Source organism: Eumetopias jubatus, unplaced genomic scaffold, assembly GCF_037043125.1.
Source record: "Eumetopias jubatus isolate StellerSeaLion01/CBP00866 unplaced genomic scaffold, mEumJub1_p1.0 scaffold_3, whole genome shotgun sequence".
In the NCBI taxonomy this organism is placed as follows: Eukaryota; Metazoa; Chordata; class Mammalia; order Carnivora; family Otariidae; genus Eumetopias; species Eumetopias jubatus.
In genome coordinates, this window is record NW_028274809.1 from 94,326,924 (window position 1) to 94,340,484 (window position 13,561).

The 13,561-nt window shown below is 47.3% G+C and overlaps 1 protein-coding gene across 1 annotated transcript in view; it reads left to right on the forward strand.

Moving 5' to 3' along the window:
• The first annotated feature begins 8,980 nt into the window (after window positions 1-8,980).
• Window positions 8,981-13,561, forward strand: part of TMEM163 (transmembrane protein 163) — a 214,266-nt gene continuing 209,685 nt past the window's right edge. The window contains exon 1 of the mRNA XM_028101376.1: window positions 8,981-9,221. Coding sequence (XP_027957177.1) covers window positions 9,020-9,221 — 202 coding nt within the window. The 5' untranslated portion in view covers window positions 8,981-9,019. The remainder of the gene's footprint in view (window positions 9,222-13,561) is intronic.

A 13,561-nucleotide genomic window follows, 5' to 3' on the forward strand; every position in this document is an offset into this window, starting at 1 on the left:
AACCAAGTCTTTGGTGACATATTTGAGTGGCTGGAAACAAATCCCGAAGCATCCCTACTCTGGACTTCCAAAAATCACTTTACATTTCAAAATGAAATGGTGAATATGGCATTAACTGTAACAGTAAAATGTTGGAAACAACCTGAATATTCATTTACTCAGAAAATGATTAAATAAATTATGAGTCAATATATTGTCTTATCGTTTCATCCATTTTGAATAGAATTATCTCTTTCTTGTTATATAGTCTTCATGGATATGTGCACAAAACCATTGTAAGTGTTTAACCTTGGGGATGGGGTGTTTGTACCTGTGTGTATCTGGTCAGAGGGTTAATGGGGGAAATTCTTGCCGATTCTTTTTACATTTTTGCACTCCTGTTCAGTTTTAACTTTTTACAATGAGCATATTTTACTTTTTTATATAAATATAAAAATACGTAAACTTTTCACAAAACAGTTTCTATCAAAGCAGTGTTGGAACTATTTCAGTCTACCCTTGATATGGGGGTTAGTAACTGGAATGGGAAGTGGAGGAGCTTTGGGGGGACTGATAATATTCTGTTTATTGAAGTGGTTCCATGTTCACTTTGTGAAAATTGATTGAGCTTTGACCTTAAGATCTGTGTACTCTTCTACATGTATGTTAAACCTCAACAAAATATTTACAAATATGCATCTCAATGGTACGGGCTTTGGGAAGAGGAACTGCCAAGTTTAAAACGAAATAATCTTAACTGCATCTGCCATTGAGAGCTGGATGGGAGGGGTGGTCTGTCATCTTTAAGAGGATGGTACAAATTATACATTTTTTTCTGTGAGTTCTTCCATTTTAGCAGTTTGAGAGACAGAACATGTATTTCTTTTTCTTTTCTTATTGATGGAGGAGGGTGGGAAGGAGATGTAATTTTTGGGAACTACTTCAGTGGCTGGCCATGAAATCAATCACAAATAATCTGGTCAACTCAATTATCTATGGTGTGATATGGGAGCAACTGAGAGTTTATTCACTTATTTCTTCAACACTCCCCCACCTTCCTTTAACTCTCTGCACGCATGGTGATAAATGCCTGAAAAACTAGGATGAATATACTATGTTCCTGCCTTGAGAAATTTCCCATAAGGCAGAAAGAAGTTGGTATATAAACACATTTAGAGAAATAAAGTGTTATTCGGGTATAAATAGTGGGAGAGAAGCAGAGGGACAGATCAGAACCCCTTTGCAGGTGGATATGTCTGCAAACACTTGTAAAGAACTCAACTCTTGAAAGAGCAGAAGGTACTGGAGTGTCCTTGCATTTGGCTGGGATTGAGAGGGAGCCCAGAAGACTCTTCCAGAAAGAGATAATAGCAAGGGCAGAAACACAGAGGCATGAATGAATCATCCAGGAAAATTTGGGGAACCAAAGAAATTTTGCCCAGTTGGAGAGAGAGGGGCTGGAGGGATGGGGAGGGGGTCAGCACAGTAGGAGAGAAAGGTGGCAGGACATAGGTTGAGAGGGTTTTCCCTACCAACCTGAAAGATTTAAGGCTTCATTCCCTAAACAATAGAGCAATAGCAATGGTGCATGGAGGAGCAGCATGGCTAGAGTGATTTCTTGGTGAAAGTGCTGTAACTGGAATGTGGAGTGTGCTGGGGGAGCTGGACCAGAGGAAGACAGACTGGCCAGGGGGCGTCTGCAATAGTACAGGTGAGAGTTGGCGGGTCCTGCCGTAAAATAATAGGAACATAATTGAGAAGGTGGGATGACATAAGGGCGTGTTAAGAAGGGAGAGTCGACAGAAGTTAGTCACCTGCTGCTTGGAAAGGAATGAGGAAGAGTAAAGTCAAGCGGAGGTATTGCCAGGATTCTGTCTCAAAATGACAGGGTGGATGGTGCTGCAACTTGCCAATAAAGGGAGATTGAAGATGCACAGGTTTGGGGGGAAAGATAAAGAGTTCTGCTTTTGGACACATTGAGTTTGAAGGGCTTATTCATTTGGAGAACGTCAGGGACAGTTGGATTCATGGGTCCAGGGCTCTGAAAAGGTCTGAGGGGTGGAAGGAGCATCGGGGGAGAGTAGATGCCATTAACTTCTTTTGTTTTTTTTCACATGAGTGAAGAAACTGTAACAGTTTTGTTTTGTTTTTTTTTTTTTTGAGCTTATAGAACTCCCTTTTCCCCTATCAGATTCAACTAACTTTATTCTTTTTAATGCCCTACTGCTCTTCCCTATCTTTGACATTCCGTGGAGCTGAGTGAGATGACTCATTTGCCCTGCACGTGCAGTCTCCCCTAGCAACCTCAGACTGAGTGCAGTCCAAACTGCTTAAGCCAGGGAAGACCTAGCCCTCACAACATATATGGCTGTTCCGGATAGAATTTCTTATCAGTACTTCTACTGTAAAATAAAACACGGATGCTGAAAATCACACAGGTCAAATGCATGGCTTAATAAATTATTACAGAGCAAGTGCTACCCAAGTCAAGAACTAGAACTTTCCCAGGCAACCAGAAGCCCCTTCGATATGCTCCATCCGAATCCCAGTCCCCCCTTCCCCCCCAGAGGTACCCATTACTTGGTGAGAATTGTGGATGTGTGCATTTCTACGAAGTTGTAGCTACTGTGATCACAGAATCTTCATGCTCACCACTGGCCTTTCCTGGGCTGCTCTCCCACCCTTGCAAACCACTGCTAGCACTTACCCCCATGAAACATTTCCAGTTACCCTTTTCTATGTATTGAATGCCCACCATGTGTGTTGAGCATTGAGGAATTCAAAAGAGGAATGTATCCTAGAACCTGCTCGCTCTCTGTATTGTATATCATGAGTTACTTCTATGTCATTTGATTTTTCCCTTCTGTTAATTTTGTCCCCACATTCCCTCCCTCTTGACGGTTTTGGAGTTTCTTTCAAAGTACATGCTAGACCCTTGCCACTCCGAGGGTGGTCTGTGCACCAGCAACACTGGCATCACTTGGGGGCTTGTTAGAAATGCAAAAAAAAAAAAAAAATTGGGTTCTCCCCCAGGCCTACTGAATTGCAATCTGCATTTTACCAAGATCCCCAGGTGGTTCTTACGCACATTCAAGCTGAGAAGCACTGTCTTTGAGCAGTTCTTGCTCAGCCTTGGCTGCACCATGGAATCACCTGGGTGGGGAGGGGTCCTTCCAAAACCTGCCTGGCCATCGGGGCTGCCAACCAGAAAAAGCAGGCCATCACGCCTTGGTGATAGTCTCCGTCATGGTTCTGGCTGTCCTCATGATCGTGCGTGTGCTGATAAACTGCTGCCAGGTCCGAAAACACTAGGAGTGGTGCTGGGCCCTCATCTGCCGGCATGAGAAGCCCAGTGCCCTCCTGAAGGGAAGGACTGCTTGCTGCCACTTAGAAACAGTGGTCTGAGGAGCCCAGAGGGAGAGTTCGGCCAGGCGGACTTTAGCAGTTGGGAAGGCACAAGGAAGAATGGACGAGCCAGCAGACCTTTCCTACTATGCCTGCAGTCACCTGTGCCTGGTGTGGTTGGGGCGGCAGGATTTTTAAAAGCATCCCAGTAGGGTGACCCACTGTCCCAACTTTCCTGGGACCGAGGGGGCCTCCCAGGACTCAGATTTTTCAGTGCTAAAACCAGGAATATCCTCTGCAAACAAGAACAAGTTGGTGCCCCTAGTCCTGGTGATTGTAATGTGCAGGCTGAGTGAAGACAGTGCTGAAGAAAGCACATGGCAAAGGTGGGCAATGCACAACGATGCTATCCTGCTTAGAATTTAAGTCCCTTAAAGGCAGAGCTATCATTCAACCATTCTTTCGTCTGCCTTGATCTTACGATATTTTGCACACCAAGCCTCTTCCTAATGCTTCCCACTATTATGGTGTTTCTCCAAATGTTCCATAGTCATGCCCTCAGTAATAATTTTTGTATGGGAAAGGGAGTTTATGGTTGAACAGTCATACCTGCAGGCACACATACAAACAGACACTTCCCACGTTCCAAGGAAAGATCTCAGGGCCCTTCTCTACAGATGCTGTTCTGGGTTGACTTTGACACTCAGTTTAGATACCCCATCATGGGACAGTTTACTGCAAGGCATGGTAGCTCTAAGTGCCATGGTATATTTCTCCAAGACTTGAAAAAGATGAATAATATGCTGATAGTTGGGTTTCCAATGTGTATAGGCATAATAAAATAAAACAAGCAGACCTTCATCTAAAATATGATGTGGGGTAGCCAGGTGTAGAAACCATCCTCTGGGTCATCTTTAGATTCTTCCGTAGTGGCCTTGCAGTGTCGTGGTTAAGAGCACTGTCCTGGGAGCTCCACTACTGGGGTCGTTGGCAGTGGTTTTTAACCTGAGCTTCAGTTTCCTTATGTTTAAGATGGGGATGCTGATAATCCCTGCTTTCTAGGATTGTGAGGATTAAGTGGACCTATAGTGGGAGTGTTCCTAGGACTCGCGACCCTCAGCAGGCAGCTCCAGCAGGAGTCACTGTGAGTTTTAGGCCATCTGAGGCTCTTCTTGCCTGATTTGTTTCTCTTAGCTTCTTGGCTTTTCTTCTCTTACCTGTATATATTTCTAGGATGAGGGATCTAAATTCACTGAAATGTAAAAAGGAACAGGTAAGAGTAAAAAAAAGGTATCACTCAGCTTATCTTTCACCAGTCAAGTTATATATCTACATGCTCTTACTCAAATGTGCCTTTCTAAAACGTCCCAGTGGAAGCCTGATAATTTGAAAATTTGAGATTTCATGAAATTTCCAAAACTTCTTAAATCCTTATATCTACTAAAAATACATCGGTGGTAAAAGCCAGTGGAATAGGCTTAAAATTAGATTATTAGTTTAATTCTTGTCATAGTCTATCTTTCTTACCATTGTTGGTGAACAGTGCTCCTTGGATGACCATATTCAAGTTTCCAAGTTACCTCATGCATTTTGTCTTTCCATGGTCTCTATTCTGCCATGGGCATTCATGGTTCAGGGTTAGGATGTCTACCTCCCAGGCTCAAGCCTTCCCATTTCCCCCTATCCTCCTGCCGCTTTGTTTTACATTTTTTTTTTTTTTGGTAGAATTTATTTTTTAGGACAGTTTTAGATTTGCAGAAAACCTGAGAAGATGGTACAGAGAGTTCCCATAAATGTTGCCCCCAGTTTCCCCTATTATTTCTTTTTAAGATTTTATTTATTTGTCAGAGAGAGAGAGCACAAGCAGGGGGAGCAGCAGGGATGCCCAATGCAGGACTCCATCCCAGGACCCTGGGATCATGACCTGAGCTGAAGGCGGATGCTTAACCGACTGAGCCACCCAGGCGTCCCCAGTTTCTCCTATTATTGACATCTTACATTAGTGTGGCACATTGGCTACAACTAATGAACCAACGTTGACACATTATAACTAACTAAAGTCCATGCTTTAGTCAGATATCCTTAATTTTTACCTAATGTTATTTGCTGTTCTGGGATGCCTTCCAGAACACCACGTTACATTTAGATGTTGTGTCTTCTTAGGCTCCTCTTGGCTGTGACAGTTAAGTCTGCCTTTTTAGAACAATTATTTTGTATTCACTATTGTGATCATGAAATGGATTTCATAGCTAGTAACTACCCACAAAAACATCAATATAATGACCTAATTATAATGAAGGGGGGGTAAAAGTAAAGCCAAAAATACCTAGTACATATTTGCCTTTATAAATGCTTAATTAGAATCTCCTCAGAAGTCAAAAAGAAGTAATCAGGTGTGGAAACTTATAATTTAAGAGAAGACAAGACTCTGGAATATTACTGGCCCTTTATTTTTGACATTTTGAAAGAAGAGCTAAATAAGAATCTCCATATACACATATGGAATTACTGGGCCTGTGGCAGTTATACATTTGACAGGCAAAGATGTGTTGATTGCTGACTCAGATGCCATGAATGGAACTGGCTTCAGTGTCCTGATTTTCCAAAACAGTGAACAAAGAGCAATCTATCCTGGACTTATGTGGTTGCATTTACAGAAAATCCAGTGTGGTGTAAAATATTTTTGTGTTTACATGTAAAACAGAGTTAAGACCCTAAGGTAATTAGAAGCACATTTTAATTAACCCAGATGTCCAGCCTGACATATAAAAGCCATGTGGGACACGGTCTTCAGGGTGTGGCAAATTTCTGTGCAGGGCAGGACCTTCCCTATCTCTGACCCTCCCCCACTAAATGCCAGTGGCCAACTCCTCCCATCCTTGGGATAACAAATTAAAGCACCTGCAAGTTTCCAAAATATCCCCTAGGGGGCGGTACCACGGTGGGCTGTGGTGTCAAGAGTTTAAACCGGCGACTTGCCCTGATTTCTTCCTTTGTAAAATGAGGATAGTCCTCGTTGAGTGACGAAGACAATGCATGTAAAAGTTAGCAAGGTGCCTGGCACATGGTATGTCCTCCAAGAATGGAAGCTAATGTTACCTCCCAGTCAATCAGCAGAGATTGTTTGGGGAAACGCTGTGTCCTGGGCATCCAGGTAGATGTGGGTGAGTGAAAACGGGGATCACATAAGCACCCTGCCTCACACGTGAAATAAGCAGTGAATTATTAAACAGAGTTCACACAAAGGAGAGCCCGGGGGAGCTGGAGTCAGAGAAATCTTTCTGGAGGAGACAAGAATGGCTTACTGAACTAGGGCAGCTGGAACTTGAAGGAAAATATATTTATTCCACGAATAATAAATAACTCCTAGATCCTTACTTCTTCACGTGTGGTCTTCAGATCAGCAACTCAGCAGCACCTGGAGGTTTGTTAAGAAATCTCCGCCTCGATCCCAGACCTGCGGAGTTAGAATCTGCATTTTAACAAGAAACCCCAGGGGTGCATCTGCATATTCACATTTCAGACGGGCTGGACGAGAGAATCAATTGAGGGACCAGAGGAAAGAACAATGATACTTGCTCCTTTGAGAGAACCACAAACCTTGGGTTGGGGGAAAGAGAGACAGATGGATAGACAGAGAGCGGGTGTGTGCATGCATGCAGGGGCAGAGCTAGACAGTCCACATTGTAGAGGGCAGTTAGGTAGTGAGGATTACAGATGTGCTCCTGGAACAATCTACATCAGAACATGTATGTGTGTATGTGTGTGTGATATTCAAATGAAGATTCCTAGCCAGACCCCAGAATCTACTGAGTCAGAATCTTGAAGAGCTGTAAATAATCAGCATTTTTAAACAAACAAATAACTTCCCAAATGATTCTTAGAATAGGAAGGGAGCTTAAAAAAATACCCAAGCCAACGTCCCAGACCAGACCAATTTCATCATCTATGATATCAGATTTCTAGCAGGCGCAGAGCCCTGAGTATTTTTGTCCTTAAGGTCCCCAGGTGGCTCTAATGTTTGAGCCATTGACAGAGGAATCAATTGGGAAAATGAGGAGGAAAAAAAGTCTGGGTGAGAGAGAGCAACGAGGTAGGGGAAGGGGTCTGCAATATCTGACGGACTGTCTACCTCCCAGGACAGAATTAGGACTGGTGGGTAGCAATTTTCATTGTTTTATTCAAATAATTGTAGTGATTTTCCTTCTCTCCATTTTTTCTTACTTCCCTTTCTCCCTCTTTCCCTAGCAAGAAGGGGCATTTGAAATGACCTAGTCCTCCAACTTTTTGCCTTTGTAAAGAAATTAGTGATCAATAAGGTAAAGTGAGTTGGCCAAGGTCGACTAAGATCTTCTCACCCCAGTCGGACAACACAAATAAAATGAGAACTTCTTCCCATCATTCGTGTCCATTGCACCCCAAAGGCGTTTAAATTGGGCTCTGAATTTGGTCATAGGCAAAGTGAGAATGAGAAAGTAGTTACTCTTTAAAGAAGGGTGCTCCCCCCAATAAAGTAGGCGGGCTTTAAGTGAGGAACTGGCATTTTAAGGGGCTCATTAAATTTGAAGACTGATATCCATCTAAAGATGAAATCTAAACTCTGGAGTTTGGATGTTGATACCGTTAAATTCAAGCTTAATCTGATAAACGGCAGGTCCCCCCGCCTCTGCACCTCCGGGAGCTCCGAGAGAGCGGGTGTGGGCCCTGGCGTGGACTAGGTGGTTGCCTCTCTTTGCCCGACTAGCCCCAGCGCGCAAGGGTACGAGCTCCGACGCGGTCAAAGCAGGGACAGTCGGCTGCTCCGGGACAGCCAGGGGAGCCTTCTCCTAGGAGGGAGGCTTCCGTCCGAGTCCTGAAGAAATGTCAACATTTGGATACTCAGAGGGGAAGTAGCGAGCTGGCAGGGGACTGGTTGGGACAAAGGCCGAGGGGTAGTCGCAATGGGGGAACCTTGGCGTCCAAACATCTAGAGCTCCCAGTGGTTCCAAGGTTATCCGGTCCCCTTAAGTTGGTGCTAGAGAGAAAAATCAGAAAGGGAATCAAAGCTCCTAGAAGAAGGCGGGAGGCGGGAGGGCTTGGCGACAGGTGAACCTCGTTTGCCCGGGATGGGCGGTGAGGCTGCTAGCCCAGGTGGAGACCCTGCACAGCCTCTGAAGCCAGCGCAGCCCCGGAGGAGAAAGATGTCAAATTAGGGCGCTGCCCGCTCTCCTGCCCGAGCGCGGCCACTGCCTTCCCGGACGGCAGAAATCGGGTCGGAGCGCGTGCCCTCCGGATTTGATCCCGCGGCTCGGCTGGGGCAGGTCTCCAGTCACCCCCTTGTCAGGCGGCCTCCAGTTCCCACGAGCCTCCCGGCGTCCGGCTCGGCCGGAGCCCTCCCTACCTCCCCGCCGGCCTCGTAGCGCGGGCTCGGGCGCCGGGGCCTTGGGGCGGGTCCCTGCCGTCCGCACCTGCCCCCGTGGGCGGAGCGCGGCGGCGACAGCGCGGCCCCAGCCTCTGCCACCCGCCGCGCGAGCCGTGAGGCTCTTCGACACCCCCGCCCAGCCGGCTGCCGGCGCACCTCAGCTCCTCGGCTCCCTCCCTCCCTCTTCCAGAGGTCCGTCCGTCCCTCTGCCCGCTCCGAGCCGCCGCGCCTCGCACTTCTGACTCAAGTCCCCGCCGCGCTCGTCGCCGCCGCCGGGAACCGCAGCCCCGCGCCATGGAGCCGGCCGCGGGCAGCGAGCGCCGCAGCCCCCTGGGCCCCGCGGTCCCGCCGCCGCCCCGGGGCCACGCGCCCTTGGCCGCCGCTCCCGGCCCGGGCCCGCTGAGCAACCCAGCTCGAGAGCCGCCCAAGCCCGAGGAGGAGCGGCAGCTGCGGATCAGCGAGAGCGGCCAGTTCAGCGACGGGCTGGAGGATCGAGGTGAGCGCACGCCGCCCCGGCCGCTTCCCCGGCGCGGTCTCCTTCCCCGGGCCGGCCGGCCGGCTCGGTGAGGAGCCGCGGCTCCCGGTCCGCCTCTCCCCACTCGAAGGTTGGCGGGGCGCGGGGCTCGGCGTCTCCCCGCGCCTGGGGGCGCGGGGCCGGGACTTGCCCGCGAGGGCGCGCAGAGCCGAGCGCGGCAGCCCCACCTCCCGAGGCCGGCGCCGCCCGGGCAGCCGCTCCTTCCCCGGAGCGCGAGAACCCGGCAGCCTCCGGGCCAACCCCGCACGGGCCCGTGCTCTCGTCTTGGCCAGCTCCGGCCCTCCAGCGCCCAGTGGAAAAGTTTGCGGGAGGCGTTTTTGGCTTTTGGAGCCCAGTGCTCCCGGGGGACTGCGGGCCCTGCTCAGCTCGGTGGAACCCGAGCTCTGCGTCCTCCTTCCAAGCCCCCTCGGACCCCCGGCGACTCCCCGGGAGAACCTCCTTCTGCGGGTTCAGCCTCTCGGAGTCGGTTGGTGGTCGCCCCGGCGAGGGAAGTCGGGCGGCCCCCGACCCTCACTTACAGGGGGCCCAGTTTACCATGGGTCACTTCCCCGCTGTTTGGTGATGGGGCCAGGGGACTGGGGCACTTGGGTTTGGACCACCAACCTCCTCTGAATGGATGCCGCTGAAACCTGATGGTTCCCGGGGAGCACGTCTCCAGCCCTCTCAGAATCCCTCCCAAGACACTGGCCTGGAGCCCCTCAAACGTCCCTTTCCTGGGAGGCCAACCCCTACCTTCCGACACACAGCCGATGCCCCCTTTGAGATGCCCGCATGAAACGGGAGAGAGTCCGTTGTTCATTCTCGTGCCTCTCTCCTCCTACATCCCTCTTTCCCTCCCTGCCTCGTTTCCTTTTGGCTTGAAGGGAGCCGTGTTCTTGGCCACGTCTATACCTTTTCTGCTGCTTTCTGAATCTAAATTCAGATCGGCCCCCTCAAAAAGACTCAGTGTTTGGGCTGAAGCCGGTTAGTGGCCGAAGCAGGATTCTTGCAGCCAGGCCCTTCAGGGGGAGCCGGCTCATCGCCACTCCACCCCCTTTTCTTGGAAGCCTTATTTTGTTGGCTGTGGCGGATTTTTATATTTTAGTCTTAGCAGGTTTTCGGTCCTATTCTTAGTATCTCCTGTACATTTTTATTCCGGTTTAGCGTTCGCATGCACGATCTCTTTCCTCATAGAAATTTTAAACTGTAGCATGTGAAATAGAATGACATGGAAACAGCAATCCCAGAGAATCGGCGGGGATTGCTCAGGGGGAGCTGGAGCTCCTCCAGTTGCAACGAGTTCTGAACCTATGTTGCAGTTTCTCCTATTCCAACATAACTAGATACTGTTATAGAGCTGATGATGGGTGGCAGTGTAGGCACCCCACAAAACCTATCAGCTTTATTATAGGTCATGTGAATTACCTTTTCCTCTGCAACTAATACTGTAGGATTTAAGAATTTTGTATTGAAGAAAGAACTCTGGGCTGAGCTTATTTTTGTAGCATTGCAGGTCATTTGTCAAAGCTGGCCTATTTCTCTCCCCACCCCACAAAATGATAGGAGGGAAGAAAGTGCTAGGGGGAGTTAATATTTAGCATCTTTTTGTAGCTTCGTGCTCAAGTGTAAAAAGCCCTTCTGAATTAATTCTTAGGGTTATCTTTCATTGGTCAACTGAATTTCATTTTCCATTATATGATAGCATGAAAGCATTCACTGTTCATGAACTGTCCCTGTGTGAAAGCGCCGCATATCACACACAGCCTCTCTGTTAGCATGAACCCTGTCCTCCAAAGAACCCAGCGCCATGTGGCATGGAAAGCTGAAAGTCAGTGTGACATTCTTTTGTTTGACCTATTGCTGACAACAAAGAGTTACTGATGAATGAATCATTTTTGTTAAATAGATCAGGTTACCTGGGGAGGTTTATTACAATATTTTGTGTTTGTGTTATTTTTTTCTTATGGGGCTGCATCTTTCCAATATCGATTTTTGAATCCTTTGGGAACGGTTCGATTGCAGCTACCTTTTTCCTAATGGTGAGAGGATTTGGGGAGGAAGAAGCTAAAGCAGTTGCCTGCTGTGCATCTCTCCATCATGCCTGGCTTGCTTTTTTTTCTAGGCCTAAATACCTATAGGGTGTGTGGGGGGTCGGTGCCCTGGATGTGTGTCTATATTTGGCCATCTTTCTTGTCCTCACTTTTGAGCCATTAGAGCTGGTTACAGACTGCGTCTAACTCCCATCAAAGGCTTGCCTTATAATCTAGTGTTTTAGGACTTTAGAGGTATTTTCCCCTTAGAAGTGATGTGGGCTGCTTCCCAGAAACCTAGCTAGCTGATAATGGAGTGCCATTTGGCTGAGCTTTGTAGTCAGGGAGCAAGACTCCTGTGGTCTAAGACTTTTAGGTATTAACACTCCCCAAATAGGCCAAGCTTGTCTTGGGTGTTTCCACCTCTTCCCTTTTAATATCTACTCTTTTCTACCCAAGTGTTTTCCCATCATTCTGCCCCAAGCCCCACGTCGGCTTAGAGTATTATATGCTTCTGCATTTCTTACTACCTTCCTATCTAATGAATATTCCCCTTCCTTCAGAAAATCCAAGTGTGGCTATTAGGAGACAGCAATTAGAACTAATTCATACTAGCATGGAAATGACGGATGGCTTCATCTTAACCACATATATTTGCATTCCCCCCCACCCAAACAATGAGTTATCAGTCTTTCATTCACACAACCCTTATGCTTCCTAATGTTAGGCCCAGATTACAAATAGATGGAATTTGAGTGAAATTAGAAATCTGAAGGTGGAAGCCAACTATGTTGAGGAAGGGACACAGCCCTACATGCAAATGTGCAGCCTTCCGTAGCTTCTCTAGGCTGGCCTACCTTCTCCTGAAGCACAGCTTCCTGAAAACTTGAGGAATTCTACGCATTGCTTGTGAGTATGCATTCAGCCAACGTGGAGGCAGAGGTAGAGGCACCTATATGTGGACCATTCATTTATGGGTCTATCATGCTCCCTTTTGAGGAAAGGGGTGTTTTCCATTCCTGGTATCAGCTAGAGTTTTATAAAGGAAAACCAGTAGGAAATAAGCAAAGGTTGGACAGATACGGGAAAGTTCCTGCCTTCTTGGATGGTCTTTGCATTCAATTTACTCCAGTTTTTAAAATTCAGAACCTCCCATGGGACACACACACACACACACACACACACACACACACACACACACACGCTTAGAGGACTCAGGTATCCTCTTAGCAGGGCAGTCCAGCCCATGGGAGTGGACACCCCAAACTCCTTCATGAGTGTTCTGGTCCACTGTGGGGTGAGACATGCGTTAGTGTGTGTGGTCAGGACCAGTCATAGTGCTATAAACACCTGGCTTTGGAAGGAAAAATAAATATCATGTGGCAGAATGAAAAACCCAGATCATTGTCCTTTTTCTTAGAAAATTAAATCTGCTTCTGAAAGGAACCTTGGTTTTACCCCCAGTGGATAAACCTCTTGAGATTGTTGCTGTCAAAATACGCAGCAAATGAACTGCTTATTTGAGTCAGTACTTACGTGTTACAGCTTCACTTCTTCTGAAAATCAATTGGCCAGAATGAAAAGGAAGATTTTTATATCATTTGGGAAAAAAGAAAGCAAATGATTGGGAGAGTGTGGGACCTGCTCGTTCTAGGTTGACTTGAACAGGAGACAAAGGTGATTGTCACTGAAAATTAAAATGGGGTGTTGTTTGTTGGCTAGGGGAAAAGTAGACAAAGGGACAAAAACAGGCAGGCAGATGAAGGGATTTTAATTGGAAATCATGCGTACCAAAGGCAGAATTTGACAAGAGAGGTTTTTCTTTTTTCATCCAAGTGCATTTATTAAGGAAGGTTTGGGGAGATTTTTACAGTGAGGTGATGGAGATGTGTTTAGACCTACCTTTTGCACTCTCTTCTACCTTCTGATCCCATGCAAATCTACAGGTTTTGATTATTTAAAAATCTCTGAGCTATAGACTGGGTTCACAAAGCCCCTTCCTTGACGTTTCCTCTTGCTTCCTTGAAGACTTGTTGAGGGTGCTTGAGTCTGGGTAGTAAACGGAATGGAGAAGTTTTACCAGGGTCTTTTATCATTTTTTTTTTTAAGATTTTATTTATTTATTTGAGAGAGACACAGCAAGAGAGGGAACCACAAGCAGGGGCAGTGGGAGAGGGAGAAGCAGGCTTCCCGCTGAGCAGGGAGCCTGATGTGGGTCTTGATCTCAGGATCCAGGGACCATGACCTGAGCCAAAGGCAGATGTTTAATGACTGAACCACCCAGGCACCCCT